Consider the following 24,983-nt stretch of genomic DNA (forward strand, 5'->3'; position numbering starts at 1 on the left):
TCCTTGTCAGCTTTGATCACATTCCATGAAGAAAATAGTGATTTTATCACAGCCAGAAGAAGTCTGCTGTAATTGGAACTGTAGTAGCTATGGAATATTAGGTCCAAGAATCATCCATTACAGGGAGTATTTAGCAGAGATGAAGGTTTTGTGAATGGAATGTTTAACAATTATGATAATACTGTAACTAAGGTCTCATTTCCAATTAAGTAAAACAATTCTCTCAAACCAGAAAGTTCCTGACTCAAGCTCCAGTAGGTGCAGAGTTAGCTGGTTTCTGCCTGGACAGCTAATATGTTCTAATCAGCATCTGCACTCCACTGCTAATCCTCATACACTGACCCCATCTGGAAACTGCTCAATGTGAACATTTGGTGAAAACACAGTCAGGTACAGCTGCGATGTCTTTAAAGATCAAGGTACCTTCTGAAGCTCATTAGATAGGTTCACACACAAGAATAGCATTTTGAATGAGGTACTGGTTGGTAGTCTGTCTCACTGGCTTCAAGAGGGAGAAAGGGATACATATGCTAAAAACGCGAATAAATATTTACTCATACCTTCTCAACCTCTCTCTTAGTCTACTGTTTCGCCTTCTGTCTTCCTCCATTTTAACGTTATGTACTGACCTCTTTCTGCTTCTTTATATTTCTCCATCTTTCTAGGCAGCACGATGGCACTGTGGTTAACACTTTTGCCTCACAGTACCAGGGACCCGGGTTTGATTCCCCCAGCTTGGGTCACTGTCTGTGTGGAGTCTGCACATTCTCCTCGTGTCTGCGTGGGTTTCCTCCGGGGGCTCCAGTTTCCTCCCACAGTCCAAAAGACGTGCTGGTTAGGTGCATTGGCCGTGCTAAATTCACCCTCAGTGTACCAAAACAGGGGCCGGAGTGTGGCAACTGGGGGATTTTCGCAGTAACTTCATTGCAGTGTTAATGTAAGCATACTTGTGACACTAATAAATAAACTTAAACCTTGTTGCATGATTATTATTGGCAGGGAGTGCACTTCTCTCTTTACCCTACTTGTGCAGGTCTCTCAAAATTCTCCTGCCCACCTTGTCCACGTGAGACTCCCCTCTCACGCCACTCAGAATAACTAGTTTGACTGCTGATTCAAAATTTGTACGGGAAGTTTCAAATTACTTTCTAGTCATCTGATATGTAAAAGGCTACTTACAACCTCCAGAACTAGTTAGTCCACGTGCAGTCGAAAGACAGAAACTGGATCAGAATCATACCACCCCTCAGGTGATGGGTTAAGTCTTTCTCTTTAGGTATGATTAGACAGACAACATAGAGAATAAGTGAGTGTGTGAGAGAGAGAGAGAGGGCCCTCATTGTGTTTCTCTTTCAGTTACAAAGGCAAGCAAACTATAAACATCAGCACAGAGTTTTGGCATCTGAATAGGGGAAATTAACCATTCATAGAATCTACAGTACAGAAGGAGGCCATTTGGCCCTTCAAGCCTGCAGCGACAACAATCCCACCCCAGGTCCTATCGCCATAACCTCACAGATTTACCCTCCTAGTCCTATCCCCCTAATCCCACAGATTTACTTCCTAGTCTCCCTGACACCAAGGGGCAATTTATCATGACCAATCAACCTAATCCGCACATCTTCGGAGTGTGGGAGGAAACCGGAGCACCCGGAGGAAACCCACGCAGACACGGGGAGAGCATGCAAACTCCACACAAACAGTAACCCGAGGTCGGAATTGAACCCGGGTCCCTGGCGCTGTGAGACAGCAGTGCTAACCACTGTGCCACCATGCCGTCCCCAAATAATTGTTGAGCAATTACAAAGAACTATAATTGTGATGGAATAAAATCAAGGCCCAAGAACCAGGAAGGAAACATGACATTGATGATACACTTTAAAGATGTTAACTGTTGATGTTGATTTCCATTTTCAAGAGTCTTTAGTCAAGCCTTTCATCTTTTATAACAATAACCCTACCCCCCAAACATTTACCTGAATCGCGCGCTTCCTCTCCAATTCATGTAGATCCCATTCCACCCCTTACTTTGTCTGTGTTCCTGTCTTTGACGTTGGACTCCAGTTTCCCCACCCTCAGTCTCCCCTTTGCCTGACATTATTTCCCCTCCCCGATCCCTCTGCCTGACATTTTCCCTTCTCCTCCACCATCCCCACCTCTGTCCATTGTCCCCCATCATCCCCCCCCCCCCCCCCCCCCCCAACCCAATGGTCGCCATGCTGGTCTCTGTATGGTTCCCCAGCCCTGCCTTAACCCCCAAAGAATAATCGGCAAACAATGGAGGAAGCTAGTGAAGGGAGCAGGTCTACACCATCCCGCACCAGTGTAGCGTCACTGGCTTTGCTGAGATCCCTGAGCAGTGCTGCTGCAGGTAAGCTCCTCATAATGCACTCACCTCCAACTCAAGGGAAAATTGAGGACCGTCAGCTGCACGCCATTTATATCCAAACGTCTTTCAAATCAGTCTGATTTCCTGCTGAGGTTTCAAGTAATTGGGCAAGGTTTTGTAATTCTGCCGGCCAGCGCTTTTAATGAGCATAAGATGGTAATGCATGCAAATAGGGTCGCTGCCTTAGGTTAGCGGGGCTCCCAACCCGCAACACATCCACCACAAATGTGGTAAGAGGAAAATTTCAAACTCTTTTCCTGACAGCAGGTTTCCAATTTTGGGCCTCACTCCAAATTTTCTGGTAGTTTGAAAGTGGCATCAAGTCAGATCACCTGGCCTTCAGCAGCAATGTTGTCAGTGTGAAGGGTAACTAGCCAATCACATTTAAGTATTCTCAGTGACAGCAAACCAGAAAATTAAAAGCATGAATTATCCTCCACTTCTAATTAAAACTTTTGGCAAGTGAAATAAGTGAATTATTATTAGATTAACAAAGAAGTTAAAATGTCTTTTTTTTAAATGTACTATATTGAAAATGTAATTTAATCATGTAGATATTTGACATTTCACAAATATAAAATTAGCTAAAAGGTCAGTAAGAGTGTTTGCCAGTAATTTTGATGTTCATATGTCAAGATGTAACTTTTTCAAAGGTTTTTACATCAAGATTGCGTGGATTTCTTTGGGATTACACTCTGGAGGGGACTTCAACAGTGCGTCCTCTGAAAGAGTGTAGATTACTCACAGCAACCTCTGAATTCCCATGTCATTCTTTACAGTGCAGACTCCCAAAGTTGCTGTTAGTTTCAGCAGAGCAGTGATGGAAAATGCTGACCATTGTAATGATATCATACCTTCAAGAACTGTATAGTAGTCATGTTTCTTGTGCAGGTTATGTTCTATGCACTCAGAGCCCTTTTGTCTGGATCCAGCAGCACCGTATCATTAATACAGCAACATAATTGATACGTTTGTTTTAATCTGAACTAATGCAGGGTTCTGTTTTTTTTCCCTGGGATATTGCAGAGTAGGCTTGAATAGGTTGATTGACAGGTAAGGTCATATGACTGGGCACAGCTGGGCTTTCACAGAGAACTCAAAAGGCAGTCTGCGTTTTGGGATCTTTAGAGAGAGGTTGCTTTCTCTGATATCTCTTGTTCTGTCTGAAGTGGACACTGGAATCTACCAAGAAATAAGCCTTTCTCCCTGAGATTCTATTGTTTGGGGGCAAATATTTCCCTAAAAGTTGCTGCATGCAAACTAGAAGAACAGGTGTCTTTCTGGATCACTCTTCTGAGGTGTCAAAAGGCTGGAAATCTAGCACCTATGTAAGCATCTTTGTCTTCTGTGCTAACTGTTCTAAAGAAGGATTCATATCTCTGGGGTTTACTGCTAAATTGGAACAGTAGAGATAGCTAGCTGTTAAGCATTATATCTTGCCATGTTTAAGTATTTTAATTGGTAAAAGCTATGTTAATTCTTTTTGTTATATTCTAACTGCATTCTTAAATAAAGTTTGCTTTGATATAAGTTTCTAGTGGGTCAGTTTAATCATACCTGGAGTGAAACACCTTATGCTCACCATAATAAGATCATAGATCATAAAATATAGGAGAAGCATTAGGCCATTTGGCCCATCGAGTCTGTCCCACCATTCAATCATGGCTGATTATTTTGTCAACCCCATTTTCCCACCTTTTCCCTGTCACATTTGATCCCTTTACCAATCAATCTCTGTCTTAAACACACTCAATGACCTGGTCTCCACAGCCTTCTGTGGCAATGAATTCCACAGATTCACCACTATTCTGGCTGAAGAAATTCCTCCTCATCTCAGTTCTAAGGGGTCGTCCCTTCAATGCCAAAATCAAACGTAAAAGCTGAGGTCTAGGCTTACTTCATAAAATACCTTGGAGTTTCTGATCTGGTCTTTAACACCATCTGCAAACTCCAGGCCAATAAAACAAAGCTTTAGCATCAGCTCACAGGACATTGTAATTCTGTGTATTTGCTGAGAGAACACTATTTCAAACGCCCTTGTAAATATATAATTAAAGACCCCTCACATTGTTCCTCACCTCTGCTTTCAGTTAACAGTAATCTATTTTAATGATCATCTAATGGCTTCGATACAAACATTCAGCCGAATAATCGTTATGGTGTCGCATGACAGAAACTTCCCACAGGCCATCTTGTCCTGAAATAATCTATACTTGGAAAAATCCCAAGTGTTGCATTGGTAGTTTAAAAAAAGATATAAAACCTGCAAACTTCCAGGAAACGTTAAATTGTTACCAATCCTCCAATTAAAAGGTGGGTGGCTTTGACTAATCTACTTTGATTGTTGTTATCTCGAATCCAAGAAGCATGCCAAACATCAAAACCCGCACATCCCGAGAATATCTGTAACCCTAGCTCTGATTGGGGTATAATTATTCGATTGCAAAACGCAGCACTACAAGAACTCACTCACAAAACCGCAGCTTTATTAAAGATTTTATCCCCCAAAGCTGTTGAGATGCTACAGCTGTGAGTTTTATATTACCAGCGGTTAACTGGAAACCGTGATATCAAAAGGATGAAGTCAGCCACTTCTGACATCACCATCCTCGTGTCATTTACCTATCACTGGGAAATTACAGGTTGAAAGGACAGTCTTCTGTGATCTGTATACTGTTATCATTGCTCAACGTTGTCTCTTTCTGTAACTGAGATGCAAACAAAGCGCTCCAGTTCCTTATATCAGTAGCACCCTCAATTCAATTAAATCACAGAGTGTGTAGATGCGAGTACAAATTAAGTTATAGTTGAGTACCTGAATAATTACATCCTAAACAGAAAGCCCATTTCTCCAATCCTCTTACACACTAGTTTTATATAGCAGCTTGTTGTTGGTCAAGCGAAGTGTTGGAGTAATTCATTTCATGTGAGTTGAAATCGTTAAATTGCATAAGCCGCTTCACTGTTCTTAGATGGACTATTTCTGACACAAACTACGTTATAAAAAAGCTATTCAATAGCTTGTGTTCTTCTAATGAGAGAGTTTATATATGTCACATTTGCAAGTTTAATAGCTGCAACATCCTTGTCCCCTTGTAGTTACCTTATAAAGAAGCAGTCGAAGGCTTCTCACTGCACTCAAAAAAAGTAAAGGCATCAAACCTTACTGGCATCGACCCTTTTAAGCACATTTTGTGTCAGACTGGAGAGTTTAATTGCCTTTCTTTTTTGCCACATGTCTCACGTAAGAGGTCTCTGTCAGAAAAACTGACAGAAGCTTTGTAATTGTAAAGCACTTACTTGCTGTTCATAAGAGAGGCGCACCACTTCAAGACATTTGTTGAGCAGAGAGTTCAGAAAAGTGTTTTGAAAAAAAGACATCATCTACTGCATTAAAGTAGTCCAAGAGAGGCATAATGAGATATACCTCAGCAACGGTACAGTCTCACAAATGTTTGATCTGAAAATATGCACATTAATCTCAGAAATGAATAAAACAGCTCTACAAAACGATCAATTAGAATTCTTCTTACATGTCTTCCATTAACCTGCCCTGGAATTTATTAACATATTATCAAGTGTGGATAAAGAAAAATGCAAAATCAAAATAGGTAGAAATAGGCAATTCACCAACAATGAGCTGTCTTTTATTGACCTCCTGTCACACAGGTAAGGATGATTGCTTGGTCAATCATATTTTCAATTGGTAAGACGTCTTAATTTGCGGGAACTATGCACCAGAAATCACTATCAGTTCACTCTGCTGTGGATCTGTGTAAAAGTGTTGCAGCTGGAAATTTGCCGTGACAAACTTTCAGGTTGGGCTTCCACGAAGGTCATTCGGGTCACGTGCACAAACATTACGTGATTGTGTCAAGACTGTGATTTACTGCCATTTTTATTTGCAGGTGGCTAACTTTTTCCATCAAAAACAAGTTTTTATTGCTGATGCGTACGTTAAACTTTGCACGGGAGTCTATCTTTGCCACGAGGTAAATAAATCGCACCAACTGGGAACGTTTATACTTTCAGTAACTGCGACTGCAGTTTCTCTGAAAATCTTTGCACAAGCTATGAAATCCGCTTAAGAATTATGACTTTTAAATCTGTATTTTCAACAAAGATATGAATTAATTCAGCTAATTCCTTATACTGGCCTCTACATTCATTAATCACAAGCAAAATTCTATTTTAAATAAGTCCCCCAAGCAAAGCCCGGCTTCCCTTTATAATTCGCCAGATAGATGATGCAGTTTAGTATGTTATCTGTAACCAAAGATTAGTGTATTAATTTTTAAACTCGTTGCTCGTCATCCATTATATTGTGCAGTTTTAAACTTTGAAAGATATGTAGTCAGTGGCACCCATGAGCAAATTTTTAAAAATCCTAATTTCTCATGGTATATTTTTAAGTTTTATTTTTTGTCTCCTCAGAGGCCAGTCATGCTCCAAATACCTTCCGAGTTATGCAACCAAATCGACAAGGTTAATCTTTGTTCCAGGCTTCAGCAACTCCAAGTTAGGGAAGCGAAACCAACTGCTGCAGAGTAGTAAGATATAAATTCATCCCTGTGACCCAGACCCTGTGATCAGTTTCTGATTTCAGCTCAGGCTGCCTGAGTGTTAGCGATATACCTACCCTCTAACAAGAAGGGTGATCTTGCGGCACAGTGGGTAGCCTGCCTGCCCCTGAGCCAGAAGCTCCGGGTTCAAATCCCACCCCATGGAGTTAATGGCCAAGGAAGGTACATTCACAATGTGGCCAAACATGTCAAGTGTGTCAAACATGGCATTAAGAGAGATTCGTGGTCAGCCACGCTTCAGTGGACTGACGACCCACGAGCTATAAGCAGCTAGTGACAGACCAGCGACCTGTTCTAGGAATAACGAGCTAGGGAAATAGACAAAAGTCTGCCTTAGTGCACCACTAGGTGTGGGAAGGGAAGTGGAATAGAACAACAAGTATAAGGGAGCAATTTAACCATTCTCATCCACCCTTTTTAAAAATTCATTTGTGGGACATAGGTGTCGCTGGCTGGCCAGCATTAATTGCCCATCCCTAGTTGCCCTTTAGAAGGTGGTGGTGAGCTGCCTTCTTGAATCGTTGCAGTCCATGTGCTGTGGGTTGACCCACAATACCGTTAGGGAGGGAATTCCAGGATTTTGACCCTTCTACTGCTAAGGAATGGCGATATATTTCCAAGTCAGGGTGGTGAGTGACTTGGAGGGGAACTTACAGGTGTGGTGTTCCCATGTATCTACTACCCTTGTCCTTCTAGATGGAAGTGGTCGTGGGTTTGGAAGGTGCTGTCTAAGGATCTTTGGTGAATTGCTGCAGTGCATCTTGTAGATAGTACACACTGCTGCTACTGAGCATCGGTGGTGGAGGGAGTGGATATTTGCAGATGTGGTGCCAATCAAGCGGACTGTTTTGTCCTGGATGGTGACAAGCTTCTTGAGTGTTGTTGGAGCTGCACCCATCCAAGCAAGTGGGGAGTATTCCATCACACTCCTGACTTGTGCCTTGTAGATGGTGGATAGGCTTTGGGGAGTCAGGAGGTGAGTTACTCACTGCAGTATTCCCAGTCTCTGGTGCAGTATTATTCGCAAGGTGGAGAAGGTTAACCAGTAGCTTTCAAACAGACCTTAGAACATCTATGGCAGCCTCCAGGTAATATTAATAATAGAAAACCAGCCAGCAAAGATGCCTTTTCCAAATGCTCCCTTTTAAAAATTGTCATCCATGTCCATTTCCTGTCTTGGACACGCCCTGTTCCTGCCAAGAGCCAGGACCACACTATCATTTTGTAACAGGTAGGCACCAGGTAGGCAACTTAAGGGGAGTCAGGAACAAGAGCAATAAATGTGAAATTAATCAGGGAACGCTAGATCGACCTATTAGACAATCTTTTCATTGGAAAGATAGAAACAATTAGTTCCTCCTCACAATCAGAAGTCCCAAAATGACCAAAATTCGTCTCAAATATTGATTTGACCATCAGATCTGATTTTCTTCTTTAAATGATCAGTAGCGCATAATTACAGCATTGTTATAGGAAGGCTGGTGGTTGATATGTACCCTTTTTCACCTGACAAATCGATCTTCTTGTTTCACTTGTTTCTTGTTCCACTTGGGCACTAGAGGCCGGTGGCAGGCCTTTCCCGGGGTTCAAGGACCCTACTGCGGGTGCGGGGAGTCCCGCCTGCCAAGGGCTGCTGGCCAATCAGAAACATGCAACTCTGTTGAATGGCAGCAGCACCAGGAATTTGGTGGCTACTGCACATCCCACACCCACCCGAGGCATTGCTGAATCCCACCCAGGAGTGAGTGATCAAGAGAGGGGAGCTCGTGCAGGGCAGCAGCAAGGGCAATAGTGTGGTTCTCTGACAAATCTATCGTATATAAAAAAGAGAAAAAGTTAGTACAATTAAGATGAGTTCACTTGAATAGGAATTGACAGATTTCTACAGAAATCGAGCGCTTGGGTCATTTTCTACTTTACCCGGCAGGGACTGGAGATGAGCATTAGGCAATTAGTTGATTGTTAAACACCTCGTCCGGTTTTTCTTTTCATTTGGAAAAAGGACATTGGGCAGGATGCAGAGCCGGCTACCAATTTGCTGCCACCTGTTTTGCAATCCTACTCAAGTTAGCAATTACCCCATGGACAAGCTGCCAAGTCAACAGGGCAGGTGAAAGATCCTGACCGGGATTCTCCCAAAAAAATTCTAAGTCCCCAATTCGCGTGTAAATGGGAGTAACTCCCACCGATTTATTTTTTAGCATGATTTTCAGGATGAACCTTTGAAACTCTGTGCATCACGGAGTGCCCGAGCAGGATTCCCTCTGAAGGTCAGGGGACAGGGCTTATTCCTTCCCCAGGGGTCGACAGCATAGCACTGCATGGGTCACTGCACATGTGCCAATCTGTCAGCGCCGAGATCGACGCATGCGCAGTGGCCCCGCATTGCCAGCCTCCCAATTGCTGGCCAGCCCTGCAATCCTCCATTGCTGGCTTTCTGACCCCCCCCCCCCACCTCCCACCGCTGGCCTTCCAGACCTTCCCCGACCAGCCCCGATCACCCCAACCCCTGGCCAGGCCCAATCTCCCAGACCCCCACACATCCCAAACTCCCCCCGACAATCCCAACAGTACCCCATCCTCCCACCCGGCTGGCCAGCCCTGATCACCATCTTCCCTTCTTCTGCCTGTGATCCCGATTGCAGAGCGGCAGCAGGTCCCACCAACCCCCTCCAATTGCCCCCAATAGGCCCTGCCCCCTCTGGCCCCGCCCCCTTGGCACTGTCCAATGTCTGGTGTGTACCCCTTGGATATTGTCGGTTTGCCCCTTAGGCAGTGCCAGGAGGCTGGCTGGCACGGCCCAAAGGGCATCCCTCCTTACCCCCGACCTCCTTCGGGGGGGGCCTCAATGGCCTCTGTTCCCTCCAGCGAGGTTGGGCTGCCTGTTCCCCATTAGTGGGGAGCATTGTAAACCCCGCTGGAATGAACCACTCCTGACGGGGGTGGGGGGAGACACTCGCAGGCCTGGAGACTTCAGTCCCGCGCCCGCTAATGATATTGAAATGCAGATTAGAATATTTATATCAGCTTCGTGCCAATTTCCGACACGGATCTGATTACTCTGAAAAGCTTGGTCCCAGAGACGCGCAGAGACCGTGGCACCCAGCAGGAAACCCGCAAAATGGCCTCGGCTGATGTCTCCCAGCCTGTTGCACTGCTTAAGCAGCACTGCAGGCTGGGAAAATCCCCCCTGCCCCTCCAATCGTGGAACCAATAATAGAAGAGTTTGATCAGCATTACAATCATTTTTCTTCTCTACTTCATGCTTTTTTCCAATGTAATAATGGGAGCTACGGTTTATATTCAATATGCAAGAGCAACATTTCCATCAGCATTCAGTTTAACAACTTGGAGAATTTAATTGGATTTTTATTTGCCATGATCTGTATTAATGTTAATTTGTGCTGATATTCACCTTATCTGTATTTTCATTGACGTTAGAAGTTGATTTTGATTTAACACCAATACATTCACAGTGAACACAACACTTAGATCCTGCATTATATGCAGATATGTTCTGGTATGAAAAAAAATGTATGAAATGTCAAGAACCAGTGACTGCGGGTGGGAAAATTGTCCTCACTCTGAATTGCTTATTTATCTAAAAAAAGAGTAAAATAATTTCAAATTTGAATTAATGGGCTTTGTTCTTTTTAGTAAGTTGTCATAAGCTGAATCAACTGAATGGGATGGATTCTAAGCAATACAGGGCTCGAAAGAATTAACTTGTGTCCAAAGAACTAATTATGCAAATTATTTGTATGAACTATACAGATGAATAAAGTGCTGGCTCTGTTAACACTTAATGATTCTTACACCATGTCACTTCTAAGTAAAATACAGAAATGAAGTATAAAATGTTAATTTTCTGTATTTTATATAAATCGATTAACTGACCAATTTCCCTCTTGAATTTACCTGATAAATGAGAGAATCCTAAATTACATAGAATCATAAAATCCATACAGTGCAGAAGGAGGCCGTTCGGCCCATCGAGCCTGAACTAACAACAATCCCAGCCAGGCTCTATCCCCATAACCCCACGTTTTTACCCTGCTAGACCCCTGACACTAAGGGGCAATCTAGTATGGTCAATCAACCAAATCTGCACATCTTTGGACTGTGGGAAGAAACTGGAGCACCCGGAGTAAACCCACGCAGACACAGGGAGAATGTGCAAACTCCACATAGACAGTGACCCAAGCTAGAATTGAGGGCAGCACGGTGGCACAGTGGTTAGCACTGCTGCCTCACAGCGCCAGGGACCCGGGTTCGATTCCTGGCTTGGGTCACTGTCTGTGTGGAGTTTGTACGTTCTCCCCGTGTCTGCGTGGGTTTCCTCAGGGTGCTCCGGTTTCCTCCCGCGGTCTAAAGATGTGTGGGTTAGGTGAATTGGCGATGCTAAAATTGCCCCTTAGTGTCAGGGGGCTAGCCAGGTAAAAGCATGGGGTTTTGGGGATAGGGTCTGGGTGGAATTGAGGTCGGTGCAGACTCGATGGGCCGAACGGCCTCCTTCTGCACTGTAGTATTCTATTTAAGAACCTGGGTCCCTGGCGCTGTGAGGCTGACTTATTTTTTTAAGGTATTACCATTTCCCCAACCACTTGCCTCAGTCATCTCCTGTAGCACTCTACTCCTCTGATCCAGCAAAGATCTGCTAATGATGCAACACCCATCCACTAGTTGTTTTACCGGTTCAAAGCATCCCATGAATGTATTCATGACTCCTGACAGTCAGTCAAAAGGTCCCAAATCCTAACATCAGCTGAATGGCCTCTACGGCTGCAAAGGTGAACACCAAACGCAGCACACACTCAACTTGAGCAATGTCATCAGCCTCCACTTAGCTCAGTATTGCGGAGCTTCAGACCATAAACAAAATCGACATACTGTCTGTTTAAAGCACAATATTGTGCTGGCATTGCATATGGGGAGTTCCTGATCCAGCTGTTAACTTTTACTAAAATCACCACGATTAAAGCTGCTAACAGCTTTGCTAAAGAAGAAAGGACTTGAATTTTATTGCACCATATCAAGGAGATCAAAGTATTTTGTGAACAGCAAAATCTCTGAAGTAACAAGCTTCAAGATTCTATTTAAATGATTTTGGGGGAGGAATAGTTGTGACCCAGGGCATCCGGAAAACTTCCTTTTCATCTTCTTTTAAAGTTTAAAGTTTATTAGTGTCACAACTAGTCTTACATTAACACTGCAATGAAGTTACTGTGACAGTCCCCTAGTCGCCACACTCTGCCGCCGCCTGTTTGGGTACACTGAAGGAAAATTTAGTATGGCCAATACACCTAACCAGACTGTGGGAGGAACCCGGAGCACCCGGAGGAAACCCACACAGACACGGGGGAGAAGGTGCAGATACCGCACAGTGACCCAAGCTGGGAATTGAACCCAGGTCCCTAACACTGTGAGGCAGCAGTGCTAACCATTGTGCCACCACGCTGCCCCCCTCCCCACATAAAGAATGGCAATTCTAACATTCACGTTGACACTGGAACACTGGGGCGGCACGGTGGCACAATGGTTAGCACTGCTACCACACAGCGCCAAGGACCCGGTTCAATTCCGGCCTCGGGTCACTGTCTGTGTGGAGCTTGCACGTTCTCCCCATGTCTGCGTGGGTTTCCTCCGGGCGCTCCGGTTTCCCCCCCACTGTCCAAAGATGTGCGGGTTAGGAGGATTGGCCATGCTAAATTGAGTGTCAGGGGGTTGGTAGGGTAAATATGTGGATTACGAGAATAGGGCCTGGGTGGGATTGTGATCGGTGCAGACTCGATGGGCCAAATGGCCACCTCTGCACTGTAGCGCTTCTATGATTCTATTCTATGAAAGAAGAAATAGATGTAGCCTTATTTTAGCATCCTGTTGAATGTTGAGACATCCAACAACACAGCACACCCCTAGACACTGAAGGGTCAGGGTGCTCTCATCCTGGAGTGGGGCTGGCAGCTCTCTGGCTCAGAGGCAAGAGAGCTAACAAATGGACATGCAGCCATAAGAACTCATCCCTCTAGCTGCAGGTTAATGGTCGAGGGAGTCCTGTTGGGCAGCTTTCTCAGATCTCTGATGGGGCTGATAGTTGAGGTCACAACGTGGACAACATGAGCCAGAAGATCGGCTGAGAGATCAACTATCCTGCACCAGCTCTCTTATCACCTGCAAAGAATTATACAGGCTTCAGATATTGAGAGGGTGGGATAACGGAGGTTCTATTCTAATGCTTTCTCTTCATATTTTGGAATTAAGCAATACTGCAGATAGATATCACATGCTCAGGAAAATGGTTCCTCAAAAATCCTAAGGGTCATGTTAATAATATTAGACAAAGTTAAAAGTTGAAATTTAAAGTTTATTTATTAGTGTCACAAGTAGGCTTACGTTAACACTGCAATGAAGTTACTGCGCCACACTCCGGCGCCTCTTCGGGTACACTGAGAGAGGATTTAGCATGGCCAATGCACCTAAACAGCACGTCCTTCAGACTTTAACTGGAAGTCTCTTTTTGTACCAAAAGCTTAATTCCAGAAAGTTTTGGCAAATGCAATTTCAGAAAAACGTTATTGGGATGAACTTCTCATACAAAATCTCGCTTTCTCGCCATGTATTTCAGAATGACAGTGGGCAGAATTTTGTGGAGGTGACAGGGTCATGGCCACCGGATGGAGAACTGGTGAGAGCCCCGTGTCACCTCTTTCCGAGAAGATCATTTCATTGGAGAGACAGAAACAATCAGTCCCTCCTCATGATCTGAAGTCCAAAATCAAAATGGCCAAAATTCATCTCATATATTGATTTGACCATCAGATATTTTCAGATCTGATTTTTTTCTTTAAATGGTCAGTTGCTCATAGTTACAGTGTTGTTATAGGAAGGCTGCTGGATGATATGTACCCATTTTCACCTGACAAATTGATCTTCTTGTTTCACTTGTTTCTTGTTCCACTTGAGAGGCCAGTAGCAGGTCTATCCCGGGGTTCAAGGACCCTGCTGGGGGTGGGGGGGAGTGGGGGGGAAGTGGGGGGGGGGGCGGCGGGGGGGAGTTGGAGTCCTGCCTGCCAAGGGTTGCTGGCCAATCAGAAACATGCAACTCTGTTGAATGGCAGCACCACCAGGAATTTGGTGATTATTGCACATACCACACCCACCCAAGGCATGGTATCATTGCTGGATCCCACCCAGAAGTGAGTGACCAAGAGAGGGGAGCTCATGGGGGAGGGCAGCAGCAAGGGAAATAGTGTGGTTCTTACCACCCCCCACCACCCCCTCCTCATAACCCCCACCCCGCCACCTAATGCCATGTCCCTTGATCAGGCACTGAATGCCTTTGAAATAGGAACCTACCCTCTACCGAGAGATCACTCGCAACCCCAACAGTTTGCTTGTCATTCTCCCTACATGGCTAGCCTCCCACCTACTACTGGTTTAATATCAATGATGGCAGGATATAGTGAACATTAATTGCCCATTTGAAGGGCCTCAATCATGCAGTGGGGGCAGAAAGGCTGTCCACAGGCCTTCCCACCACAGGCTTAATCAGCATTGAGCAGGAAGGTAGCAGGGTTGGCACTCGCAACCCTCCCACCTCATTAAATACTGCCCCACCACTGCCAAACACCACAGGGGGAGGGCACAAGATGCTGCCCACTATTGCAGTCGGGTAAAAAGTTGACACTCAGTGTCACTGCAGAGAATACCATTAATAAACACCATCTAACACCAAATAACAGAGGACAGAGGTTGGGCATTGTAATGGGACAGTGCACAAATTGACTACGAGGGTGTGCACTGCATGTCAGTGTTCTGAGGTCCAACATTGTGCAATGCTACAATACTGCGAAAGTTGAGGCCATATCGTCAAGTTGTAGGCCGGAATTCTCCGACCTCGCCCGGGGGTTGGGGTTCTCCAGTCCCGCTGCTGTGAATGGAGATTTGGTTGAGCGTCAAATTCTCCGTTCCCGTCGGCAGTGGTTGCGGGGCGTACGAAACTGGAGAATTCCGGCCATAGTATTCAGTCGTGTTATCATCTGGACCTTGGATGAAGAAAAGTGAGGGACTTCACCAGTCCTATAAATACACCGTACAAGGAATTTATCGGGCGCAGATTTCAGCCTGGGGCCAGGAACATTCCAGAAGCTTCTGAAAACTCCTTTGTACATTCAGAAAGCAGCATCAATTGATCTGTAAGTGTTAAAACTTCAAGAGATGTGTCTCAATAATTATATTTAGCAGAAACACACAATTCTTAAGCGCCATATTATTTGCTGCATCTACATTTACACAGGTATCAAAGACAACTGACAGCAGACTTATCTCATACCTTTCCAATGCCTGGGGTGTCCTTGACTTTACACACAGCCCTCAAAAGGCATGGCGGGGCTGGGGGAGGGGACACTTGCAAAATGCCACTGAAATTTGTTCTGCTGTTCAAGAGCTCATGTGACTGCTGGAAAAGCGGATGGTTTTTCTTTTGCTTTGAGGAGAGATTCAGCTTCTGTGCTGCTCTGTAGAGTGAAAGAAGGGAGAAAAAAAACAGCAGTGTTACTAAGAGCCAAATGTAATTTGCCCAGCAAAAAACAGATGTTCAATGTCATCATTCCCTGTTTAACAAATCAACTCACTTGATTCTAATCAAATTCCATAGGACTGCGCTGTCAGGAGACTAATATAGGCAGATTCGGGCAGAAATATAGCCAAGACAATATTCACTTAATTTCTCCCTAGCAGAGTTTCAATTAGACTATAACTTGCTGAACAGCTTCAGCAGCTGAGTCCAAGGCTGCAGAAATCTCAGCGACACCATAAAAGCTGAAACCAGCCTCCTGTCACTATCAGGCCAGATGGGCTACTCAGGAGCACACAATACATTGTGATCTAACAAGTTATTAGCATTTCACAGGATTCACATTCCGACGGTACCTGGCAAAATATATAGTAATGGTCACTTTTGTAGCTTCCCATTAATTACCCTATCGGTCGTGCTTCTGGTTTACTCAAGAGGTGCAAACAGCAGGCAAACACAACAGCCCATAAATAATTCGGCACCATAGTGGCTCGTTAAAGCAGCATAGCTCAATGAAACAAAACATGAAAGCACTAATGCATTTTCAGATCTCAGATGAAAAATTAATTTTGTCAATTTATCACTAATCACACCTCCAAGCTTTACAATGAGGCAAAGTGGATTTAAAAGTTCGCCTTTGCTACAGGGCACTTATTTGAATAACGTTTCATGGCTACAATTAGTTTTAGCTTCCAAAAAGGACCACAGTATGCAAGTCGCTCACGTTCTGCCCTGAATTGTGCAAATATGTTTCACCAAACAGTGCATCAACGTGCAAGCGGTCAGTCCCGGGTAAAAAAAATGACAACTGTAGCCTCTGGAGGTTCCAATCAAAATACAGACAAGAAATACACAAGACCTGATGAAATAATTATTACTTCAATAAAGTCTAGTGTAGGATTTCCCTCGGGAGAGACTGTGAAAGGAAGCAGGACGTAAAGGCTGCATTTGCACATCTACTGCTCATTCAGGCAGACAAAGCTTTAACCTGCTGCTTACTGCAAGTTTCAATGAAGCAATCTCTTACAGCTGAAAGCATACTGTAGAAAAATCTAGCAGATTGCTCAGTATGATCACAAATCCCAGCCAAGTGCAGGGAACTCAGCTATAAAAACATGCACAGACACTTCTCCCTTCTTACAGAATTTCTTTTAACATCTTCCATTAGTTTCGGCACGGAAACAGTATTTTAAAATATTCAACTAATATTTTACAATATTGACTGGATATTCAAAAGTAAGGTTTGAATATTATAACACCAGCAACTTGCACACACTGGGTTTTCTGAATCAGCATTAAGTCAGTATGATCACATTTGAACAAGTTCCAGCTCTGACATTAGAAAGGCAACAACAATATTAAGTTACAACATTACGGTGGAGATCAAAGTTACAGTTGCAAATTAGTGAACGGGTTTAAAAGATATTTTTTTTAAAGTGGCATGTTCTCTGGGTTCATTAAGAGGGTAGTAAAGGTTATATTTTATGCAAACTCAGATAATCCTCAAATTATTTTATTCCTTCAAAACTCCTGAAGGAATCATCTACTAAATATGATTGATAGCCAATATAATGAAGGCATCTGGAGTCAACTGTTGTAAATCAATACAGGAAAAGATGCTTGAATTTACTTACAGTTCCCTCCAATCCATCATCTAGTTAGGGTTTATAACCAGCACATGAAGCCAATAAACCACAACTTTCCCATCCATTTTCCTCTGACACTCCATTATCCAGGATGTGTAGGGACACTCTGGTCCAGCAGCAATCATTGAGGTTTCCACATGATTACACGGTGACTTCTGATAAACCGCTGAGCTCAACAAAGACACTGCCGTGGTGCCGAGCACAAGTCATCAAGATACATAAATAGCTCATCAGGAGGGGCATAAATATCATCTTGTACGTTCTCTCTGCCTTGCAAGATTTTCCAGTGCATTGTCAGTCCTCCTTAACTTTATCTTTAGCTGCTGATTTCTGAAACGGTTTCAAATCTCCCTCTCTGCCTGATCCCCATGTATCCAAAAGTTGTATTAACTCTTGAAGGATGAACAATCAGCCTCTCGCCAGTATCTTTATAAATGCTCACTGGAGAGCTAAATACTAATCCAACCTAATCTCTGCTTACTCAAGAAACAGAAGCGCTGGCGTGATTTCTCCCGTGCCTCTCTTGTCCAGGGCTCCTCCTTGTCAATATCTTCAATGAGCAGCTTTCAGTTAATCATGATGCAAATTACAATTTCTCCATTGCTTTGACAGCAAACTGGCAGCTGTCCTTGATTTTTTTTTCCCCGACTCCCTCCCATTCTCTGGGACCAGCTGAGGTATCAATACATTCGCACTGTGTGATCGCCACTTCTCTGATTCCTTCCACCCTCCATCCGCGTCACAAAGATTATCATGAATTCTTCATTAGCCCAGAAAAGAACATTCTTGTTCCTCCTGCGCTCAAACTGTGTCGGAACATGATTCTGCCTCATTGGTACTGCTATACGCAAATCATTCGAGACGGTTAATCAACCATCCTAACAGCATTCATTACCTACGTATGGTCTTAAATACACATTACTAAATACTCTTCCCCACCAAGCTATTTTTGTACAAAGTACAAAGGGATCTGGATAATGAGACTCTGTTACAATAAAGAAAAGTTGCTTTACTGGAAGTATACGTTGTAAAAATTGAATTTATTTTTTAAGTGGGCAGTTGTGAAAATTTCAAAGAAGTTGATCAGCTAAACACAAATGTCACTTAGCAACATGTGCTGAGAAAGATGCTTACTGTATAGTACTGAGACTGCACATTTCAACAACAACTTGTTCTGATGTAGCACCTTTAATGTTATAAAACATCCCAAAGGCACCTCACGTCAGCGTTGTAAAGCAAAATGTGACACTCGACCACATAAGGCAAGCATTAGGTCAAATGAGCAGAAGCTTGTCAAAGAGTTGGGATGGATTTTTCCAGCCACTCACACCGGCTGATCCCGCTGCAGTGAATGGATTTTGGCTGAGTGCCAAATTCTCCGTCCTCAGCGACAGAGCAGCTGGAAAATCCCGGCCTTGGTTTTGAGGAGTGCTTCAAAGGAAGGCACAGAGTAGGAGACATTCAAGAAGAGAAGTCTACAACTTAGAGCCCAGGCAGCCGAAGGCACAGGCAGCAGCATGGTGCTGATTCAGGTCAGGGATGTTCAAGAGGCCACAATTAGATGAGCGCAGATATCTTACAGAGCTGACAGGCTTCAAGCAGAATAGGGAGGGATGAAATCATAGAGAGCTTTGAAAAGAAGGATGAGAGTTTTAACACTGAGGCATTGCCTAACCAGGTGCCATTTCAGATCAGCGGGCGCAGAGGTTGTGATGAACAGGTCTTAACCTAAGTAAGAGCGGCGCGGTGGCACAGCAGTTAGCATTGCTGCCTCACAGCACCAGGGACCTGGGTTTAATTCCGGCCTCGGGTCGCTGCCTGTATGGACTTTGCACATTCTCCCCGTGTCTGTATGGGTTTCCTCTGGGTGCGCCGGATTCCTCCCATACTCCAAATATGGGCGGGTTAGGTGGCTTGGCCAAGCTAAATTGCCCCTTAGTGTCAGGGGGACGAGCTAGGGTAAATGCATGGGTTACAGGAATAGGGCCTGGGTGGGATTGTGGTCGGTGCAGACTTGAGGGCCAAACGGCCTCCCTCTGCACTGTAGGATTCTATGATTCAATGAAGGACACTGGCAGCAGAGGTTTGGATGACCTCAAATGTACAGAGGGTAGAATGTGGAAGGTTGGAATAATATGTGTAGGAAAGCGACCCAAAACATCAGCATGGGTGAGGGTTTCAGCAGCGTATTAGCTAAGGCAGGTGCAGAAACTGGCAAAGTTGTGTTGACAGTAAGATTCCACCACTGGACATCAAACTATTGTCTCCAGATTTGTCATTGACTTCATCTCTTCTGGAGGTCCACCCTCCAAGCCTCCAGCCTCAAAAACCACCAAACCTTGACAGCCCATTTCCACCTCCTTCCCAAGATCTACAAACAGGAGTCTCCACGTAATTTTTAAATTCATTTTATGGGATGTGGGCGTCGCTGGCTAGGCCAGCATTTATTGCCCATCCCTACTTGCCCTTCAGAAGGTGGTATTGAGCTGCTTTCTTGAACTGCTGAGGCCCCTGAGATGTAGGTACACCCAATGTACTGCTGGGAGCAAATTCCAGGATTTAGACCCGCCAACAGTAAAGGAATAGTGATACATTCCCAAGTCAGGGTGGTGAGTGACTTGGATGGGACTGTCCAGGTGGTGGCGTTCCCAGGTATCAGCTGTTCCTGTCCTTCTAAACCCTTCCTTTCAGCCTGCTCCCGTGCAACTGGACTGATTTCTTCCCATTCCGACTCTATTTTTCTGGACTCTTGCCAACTACTTCCCCGACTCTTCCAATGCCCTTGATCAGTTCAACAGTTCTCAATTTCCAGAACCTAACTGTCTCATTCACAGTTTGAACACCAATTCTTCTGCACCTCCAGTCCCATCTAGGATGTTCTGAAAGCTCTCCACATCTTCCTTGAACATGGGACCAACCAGCCTCCATCCACCACCCCCTCCTTCACCTAACTGGACTTGCTTTCACATTGAACAACGTCCCCTTTAACTTCACTTACTCACTCAAATTAAAGATGTTGCTATGGGAAACCCGCAAAGGCCTAGCAATGCCTGCCTTTTTTGTGGGATATTCCTTATTCCAGTCTACCTCAGGTTACTTTGTTCAGTTCTATTTCAGGTCCATTGATGTCTGTATTATAGAATCATAGAATCCTACAGTGCAGAAGGAGGCCATTCGGCCCATCGAGTCTGCACCGACCACAATCCCACTCAGGCCCTATCCCCATAACCCCACACATTTACCCTAGCTAGTCCTCCTGACACTAAAGGGCAATTTAGCATGGCTAATCCACCTCACCAGCACATCTTTGGACTGTGGGGGGGAAACTGGAGCACCCGGAGGAAACCCATGCAGACACGGGGAGAATGTGCAAACTCCACACAGACAATGACCCAAACCAGGAATCAAACCCGGGTCCCTGGCGCTGTGAAGTAGCAGTGCTAACCTCTGTGCCACCACTAAATTGGTGCCATTTCCTGCTCTTGTCCTGAACTGGAAAATGTCATTGATTTTGCTTCAATTTCCACCCTTCCCTGACCTTCTCCTGGTCCAACTCCAAACTCTTCCCCTCCCTTCTCAAACTCTCTGTCTCCATTTCCAGAGATAGGCTAATAAATATTAATTGTAAGCGTACCGACTCCCAAAGCAACCTTGACTACACTTCCTCACACCTTGCTTCCTACAAGGACTCCTTGGAACTGTAGCATCCATACAGTGCAGAAAGAGGCCATTCGGCCCATCAAGTCTGCACTGACTCAACAAAAGAGCATCCCACCGAGGCGCTCCCCTCCGCTCTATCCCCGTAACCCCATGCATTTATCATCGCTAATCCATCTAACCAACTCATCTTTGGACACTAAGGGCAATTTAGCATGGCCAATCAACCTAATCAGCACAACTTTAGACTGTGGGAGGAAACTGGAGCAACCGGTGGAAACCCATGCAGACATGGGGAGAACGTGCAAACTCCACACAGATAGTGACCCAAGGTCAGAATCAAACCCAAGTCACTGGCACTGTGAGGCACAGTGCTAACCACTGTGTCACTGTTCTGAAGACTCCATTCCATTTGCCCAGTTACTTTGTAGCACAGATATAAACAATTGCACCCAGTTACTTTGCCTCCACTGCATCTGTTCTAATGATGTAACCTTCCATTCTGATGCTTTTGAGAGGTCTTTCTTTTCTGTTACCCAGAATCCCTCCCCCATCATGATTGACAAAAGCCTCCGCTGTGTCCATTCCATCTCCTGCACATCTGCTCTCATCCCTTCCCCGGACTCCCAGAACCATGATAGAGTTCCCCTTGTCCTCCCCTTCCACCCCAAGAGTCTCTGGACGCAATTCATCCAAATTGGAACTAAGTGCCCACGCAAGGGGGAAGACTGAAGTGTTTCCTGCAGCCACTGGCAGCGTCTGTCAGGTGAGATTCACCCACCTGCAAGATGCAAATGAGGGCATCCCATGAAACCCGCCGGCCAGACTGGCTTTTCAGAGACTGGGGCACCATTTTGAACAAGTGCCTCGATTTCCATGTTTGCAAGCAGGTTTCCCCTCCCTCTTCCCCTCCCCACTCACTCAAAAACTGAGATGGTTCCACCCACCCCCCCCACCCCCCCCCACCGCCCCCCTCCTGCTGACTAGGGGAGTTCCAGCAAACCCTAAGAAACGAGAGGCATCCACCCCCCATCACTGAAGTAACATGTCATCCCCACCCCCACATCACCCAGGCATGAAGGTAACCTGACCTGACCATCACCTCAGGCCCCTCCCTCAGCCTCTCCCCTCCAGACTCCCTCCCCACTCAGATCCTCACTTGTGCCCCTCTTCAGGCCACGTGCCTTGGTAGTGCCGACAGTGCACCGCCTCCTCGCATTGACATCCTGGCCTGGTGCCTTGGGTCCCAAGGAGGATCAAGGAGCTAAGTCCAATGGCCATTTGCCCTCTACTGCTGCCAGCCTGCAGAGGGAGGGTCCCCCAAGAGCCCTTGGGGCTGAGTGGGGCAAGAAGTTGACCTTGCCACTAACCCTGGGATTTGGGTCCCGTGGCTAGACTGCCCCTTCTAGCCCTGGCAGACCTGAAGATCACTCCTGGCATGGTGATTTGGTTGGACTTTAACCTGGTGTCGTTAACCTTCTTATGATGATTTCAGGCAGCTCTGTGATCAACATCTTCATTCCTGCCTGTCAGCTGAATATATTTCAAGTGTCCTGGTCTCTGTAATCCCCTTGCCCGCTGGACAGCTGGCAGGCTTTTAAAACACTGCAGCACTCCATTCTGCAGGGGAATTTTCCCTTTCTCTCTGTCAGAAGCTGCAGGTGTGAGCAGACCCAGTTGAAGTTCTCTGAGAGAGAGGTGATGTCAATTTCATTCGGCGGGGGGGGGGGGGGGGGGCGGGGGTAGTGGGGGGCATCTTTTCATTCAGCCTCAGTGTATTCACACAGCTTCTATTTTAAGTCCCTGAGTCTTCCTAGCAAGCTGAAATTTTTGAAACTCCTTTTATTGCATTTAAAAACTTTGATTTCTTTCAACTTCATAGTGTTTGGCCAGGATAGCAAGCATTCACCAGCATGACGACCAACTATACAGTTTGTTGTAACGTTAGTGACTTCAGTACATCTCAAACTTAGTTGCAGCACGCACAAAGCCACGGATGTGCAGTTGCTCCATGGGAAGACCTGCTATTCTGTCAAAGTCACATGCACACTCCACCTGCTTCTCTTTGGTTAGAGAAAACACAACAGTCTTGCCTCTCCTCGCAGAAAGAGCCTTCGTCATCTCTCTGCTTCAATGGACCTGAATTGGGAGAAGCTAGGGACCTGTCACTTTCTCTAGCATAGAAAGAATTCTTGCAATAAATGCATATTCCAGCTTTGATCACTTTCCTTTAATTTAGGATTGCAGTTAAGTAGAATAATCATAAACGGAATCTATTTTTGCATCTGTACATTGCTTACTAATACCTTTAATGGGTTCTGCTAAATTTGGTTTAATAAGGGTAAAACATGTCATCATAGATGATAATAAGCCAGTTTCAACATTGCCAATCGCAAAATCTAATTTTCAAGCATTAAATCCAATTATAGACTGGCCAGAGTAAGCAGGAAGGTTAACTCGAAAAATATTGCAACTAAGTCGTAAAACAATTAAAATAATATAAGCACGAACAATGCTTCTTGTTGCTGTAAATTTCCTAAATAACACGATTTGTCCTCATATTATACCCCATTAGAGAGCATAGATCTGCCTCTTTCAAATTACATGGCTGCTCCCTTGATAGTTCAGAGGACACTGAGCCACATGAACCACAACAGTCATTGGCTTGCACTGATCTAGCTACTTTCAGCCAGAGTAATGGGACAGGATATAAACTTTGCTTCAGTGCACTCACAATCACCATAATGATTGCCATCCCCATCCAAATAGAGTGGGGAGCAATGAATTGGTCAGCACTCCAACTCCTGCCCAATACACAGTTGTCAGTGCAGTTCAGATAGGAGAGGATCAAGTCGCAAAATAACAATCAACGTGGCATAGCACAATGGTTATCACTGCTGCCTCACAGCGCCAGGGACCCAGGTTCAATTCCAGCCTTGGGAGACTGTCTGTGTGGAGCTTGCACATTCTCCTCGTGTCTGCGTGGGTTTCCTCCGGGTGCTCCGGTTTCCTCCCAAAGTCCAAAGAAGTACAGGTTAGGTGGACTGGCCATGCTAAATTCTCCCTCAGTGTCCCAGGATGTGCAGATTAAGGAGACTAACGGGGTAAATATATGGGGATACAGGAATAGGGCCTGGGATAGATGCTCTGTCAGAGGGTCAACGCAGACCCGATGGGCTGAATGGCCTCTTTTCTGCACTGTAGGGACTCGATGATTCCGAATCCCACCTCCACCACTTCCTGCTTGACTAACCTGCCACTGTTGAAGTCTATACATCATCAGCAGTAACTTGGAGAAAATATCAGAGAGAAACTGGAATCCATGGAATATTATTCTACTTCAGGGGAAAAGGGAAAATGCATTGTACAACCAAGAACAATGATCTGTATTTTTATAGTGTTTTTAATCCAGAAAAACATCACAGGTGCATCACAGCTGCTATTCAGACAAAAACTGGCGTCAAACCAAAGGAGACATTGCAATGGAGGCAAAAGCTTGACTGAAGAGATAGATTTTATCAAGGTTCTTAAAGAGAGACAGAGATGCAGAGACATTGAATTTCAGAGATGGAATTCGGGAACTTCACGCATAGAGAACTGAAAGTACAGCCACCAATGAGGGGTGGAGCAGATGCATAAGAAGCCAGAGCTGCAAAAATCAGAAGTTCCTGGATGATTGTAGGGTTGGAAAAATATCACAAAGAAGGCTGGCGGGGTTGAGGCCATGGAAGGATTTGAACGTGAGGATTTGGGCGGCACGGTGGCACAGTGGTTGGCATTGCTGCCTCACAATGCCAGGGACTTGGGTTCGATTTCGGCCTTGGGTCACAGTCTGTATGGAGTTTGCTTGCTCTCCCTGTGTCTGCATGGGTTTCCTCCGGGTGCTCCGGTTTCCACCCACAGTCCAAAGATGTGCGAGTTAGGTTGATTGGCCATGCTAAATTGCTCCTTTGTGTCAGGGGGAATAGCAGGGTAAATTGGTGGGGTTAATGGTATATGGCCTGGGTGGGATTGTGCTTGGTGCAGACTCGATGGACCAAATGGCCTCCTTCTGCACTGTAGGGATTCTATGATTGAAATTTTGAATTCCAGACATTGGTGGACAAAGGACACATGTGGAGTCAGCAATCACA

The 24,983-nt window shown here is 45.1% G+C and overlaps 1 protein-coding gene across 1 annotated transcript in view; it reads right to left on the reverse strand.

Annotated features, from left to right (window-relative positions):
* The window catches only part of LOC144506838 (kinesin-like protein KIF26A), a 215,824-nt gene that overhangs the window by 59,038 nt on the left and 131,803 nt on the right, over positions 1 to 24,983 (reverse strand). The window contains exon 5 of the mRNA XM_078233194.1: positions 15,305 to 15,488. Within this exon, the coding sequence (XP_078089320.1) occupies positions 15,305 to 15,488 (184 nt within the window). The remainder of the gene's footprint in view (positions 1 to 15,304; positions 15,489 to 24,983) is intronic.

This window comes from Mustelus asterias, chromosome 18 (assembly GCF_964213995.1).
Source record: "Mustelus asterias chromosome 18, sMusAst1.hap1.1, whole genome shotgun sequence".
NCBI classification, from domain to species: Eukaryota; Metazoa; Chordata; class Chondrichthyes; order Carcharhiniformes; family Triakidae; genus Mustelus; species Mustelus asterias.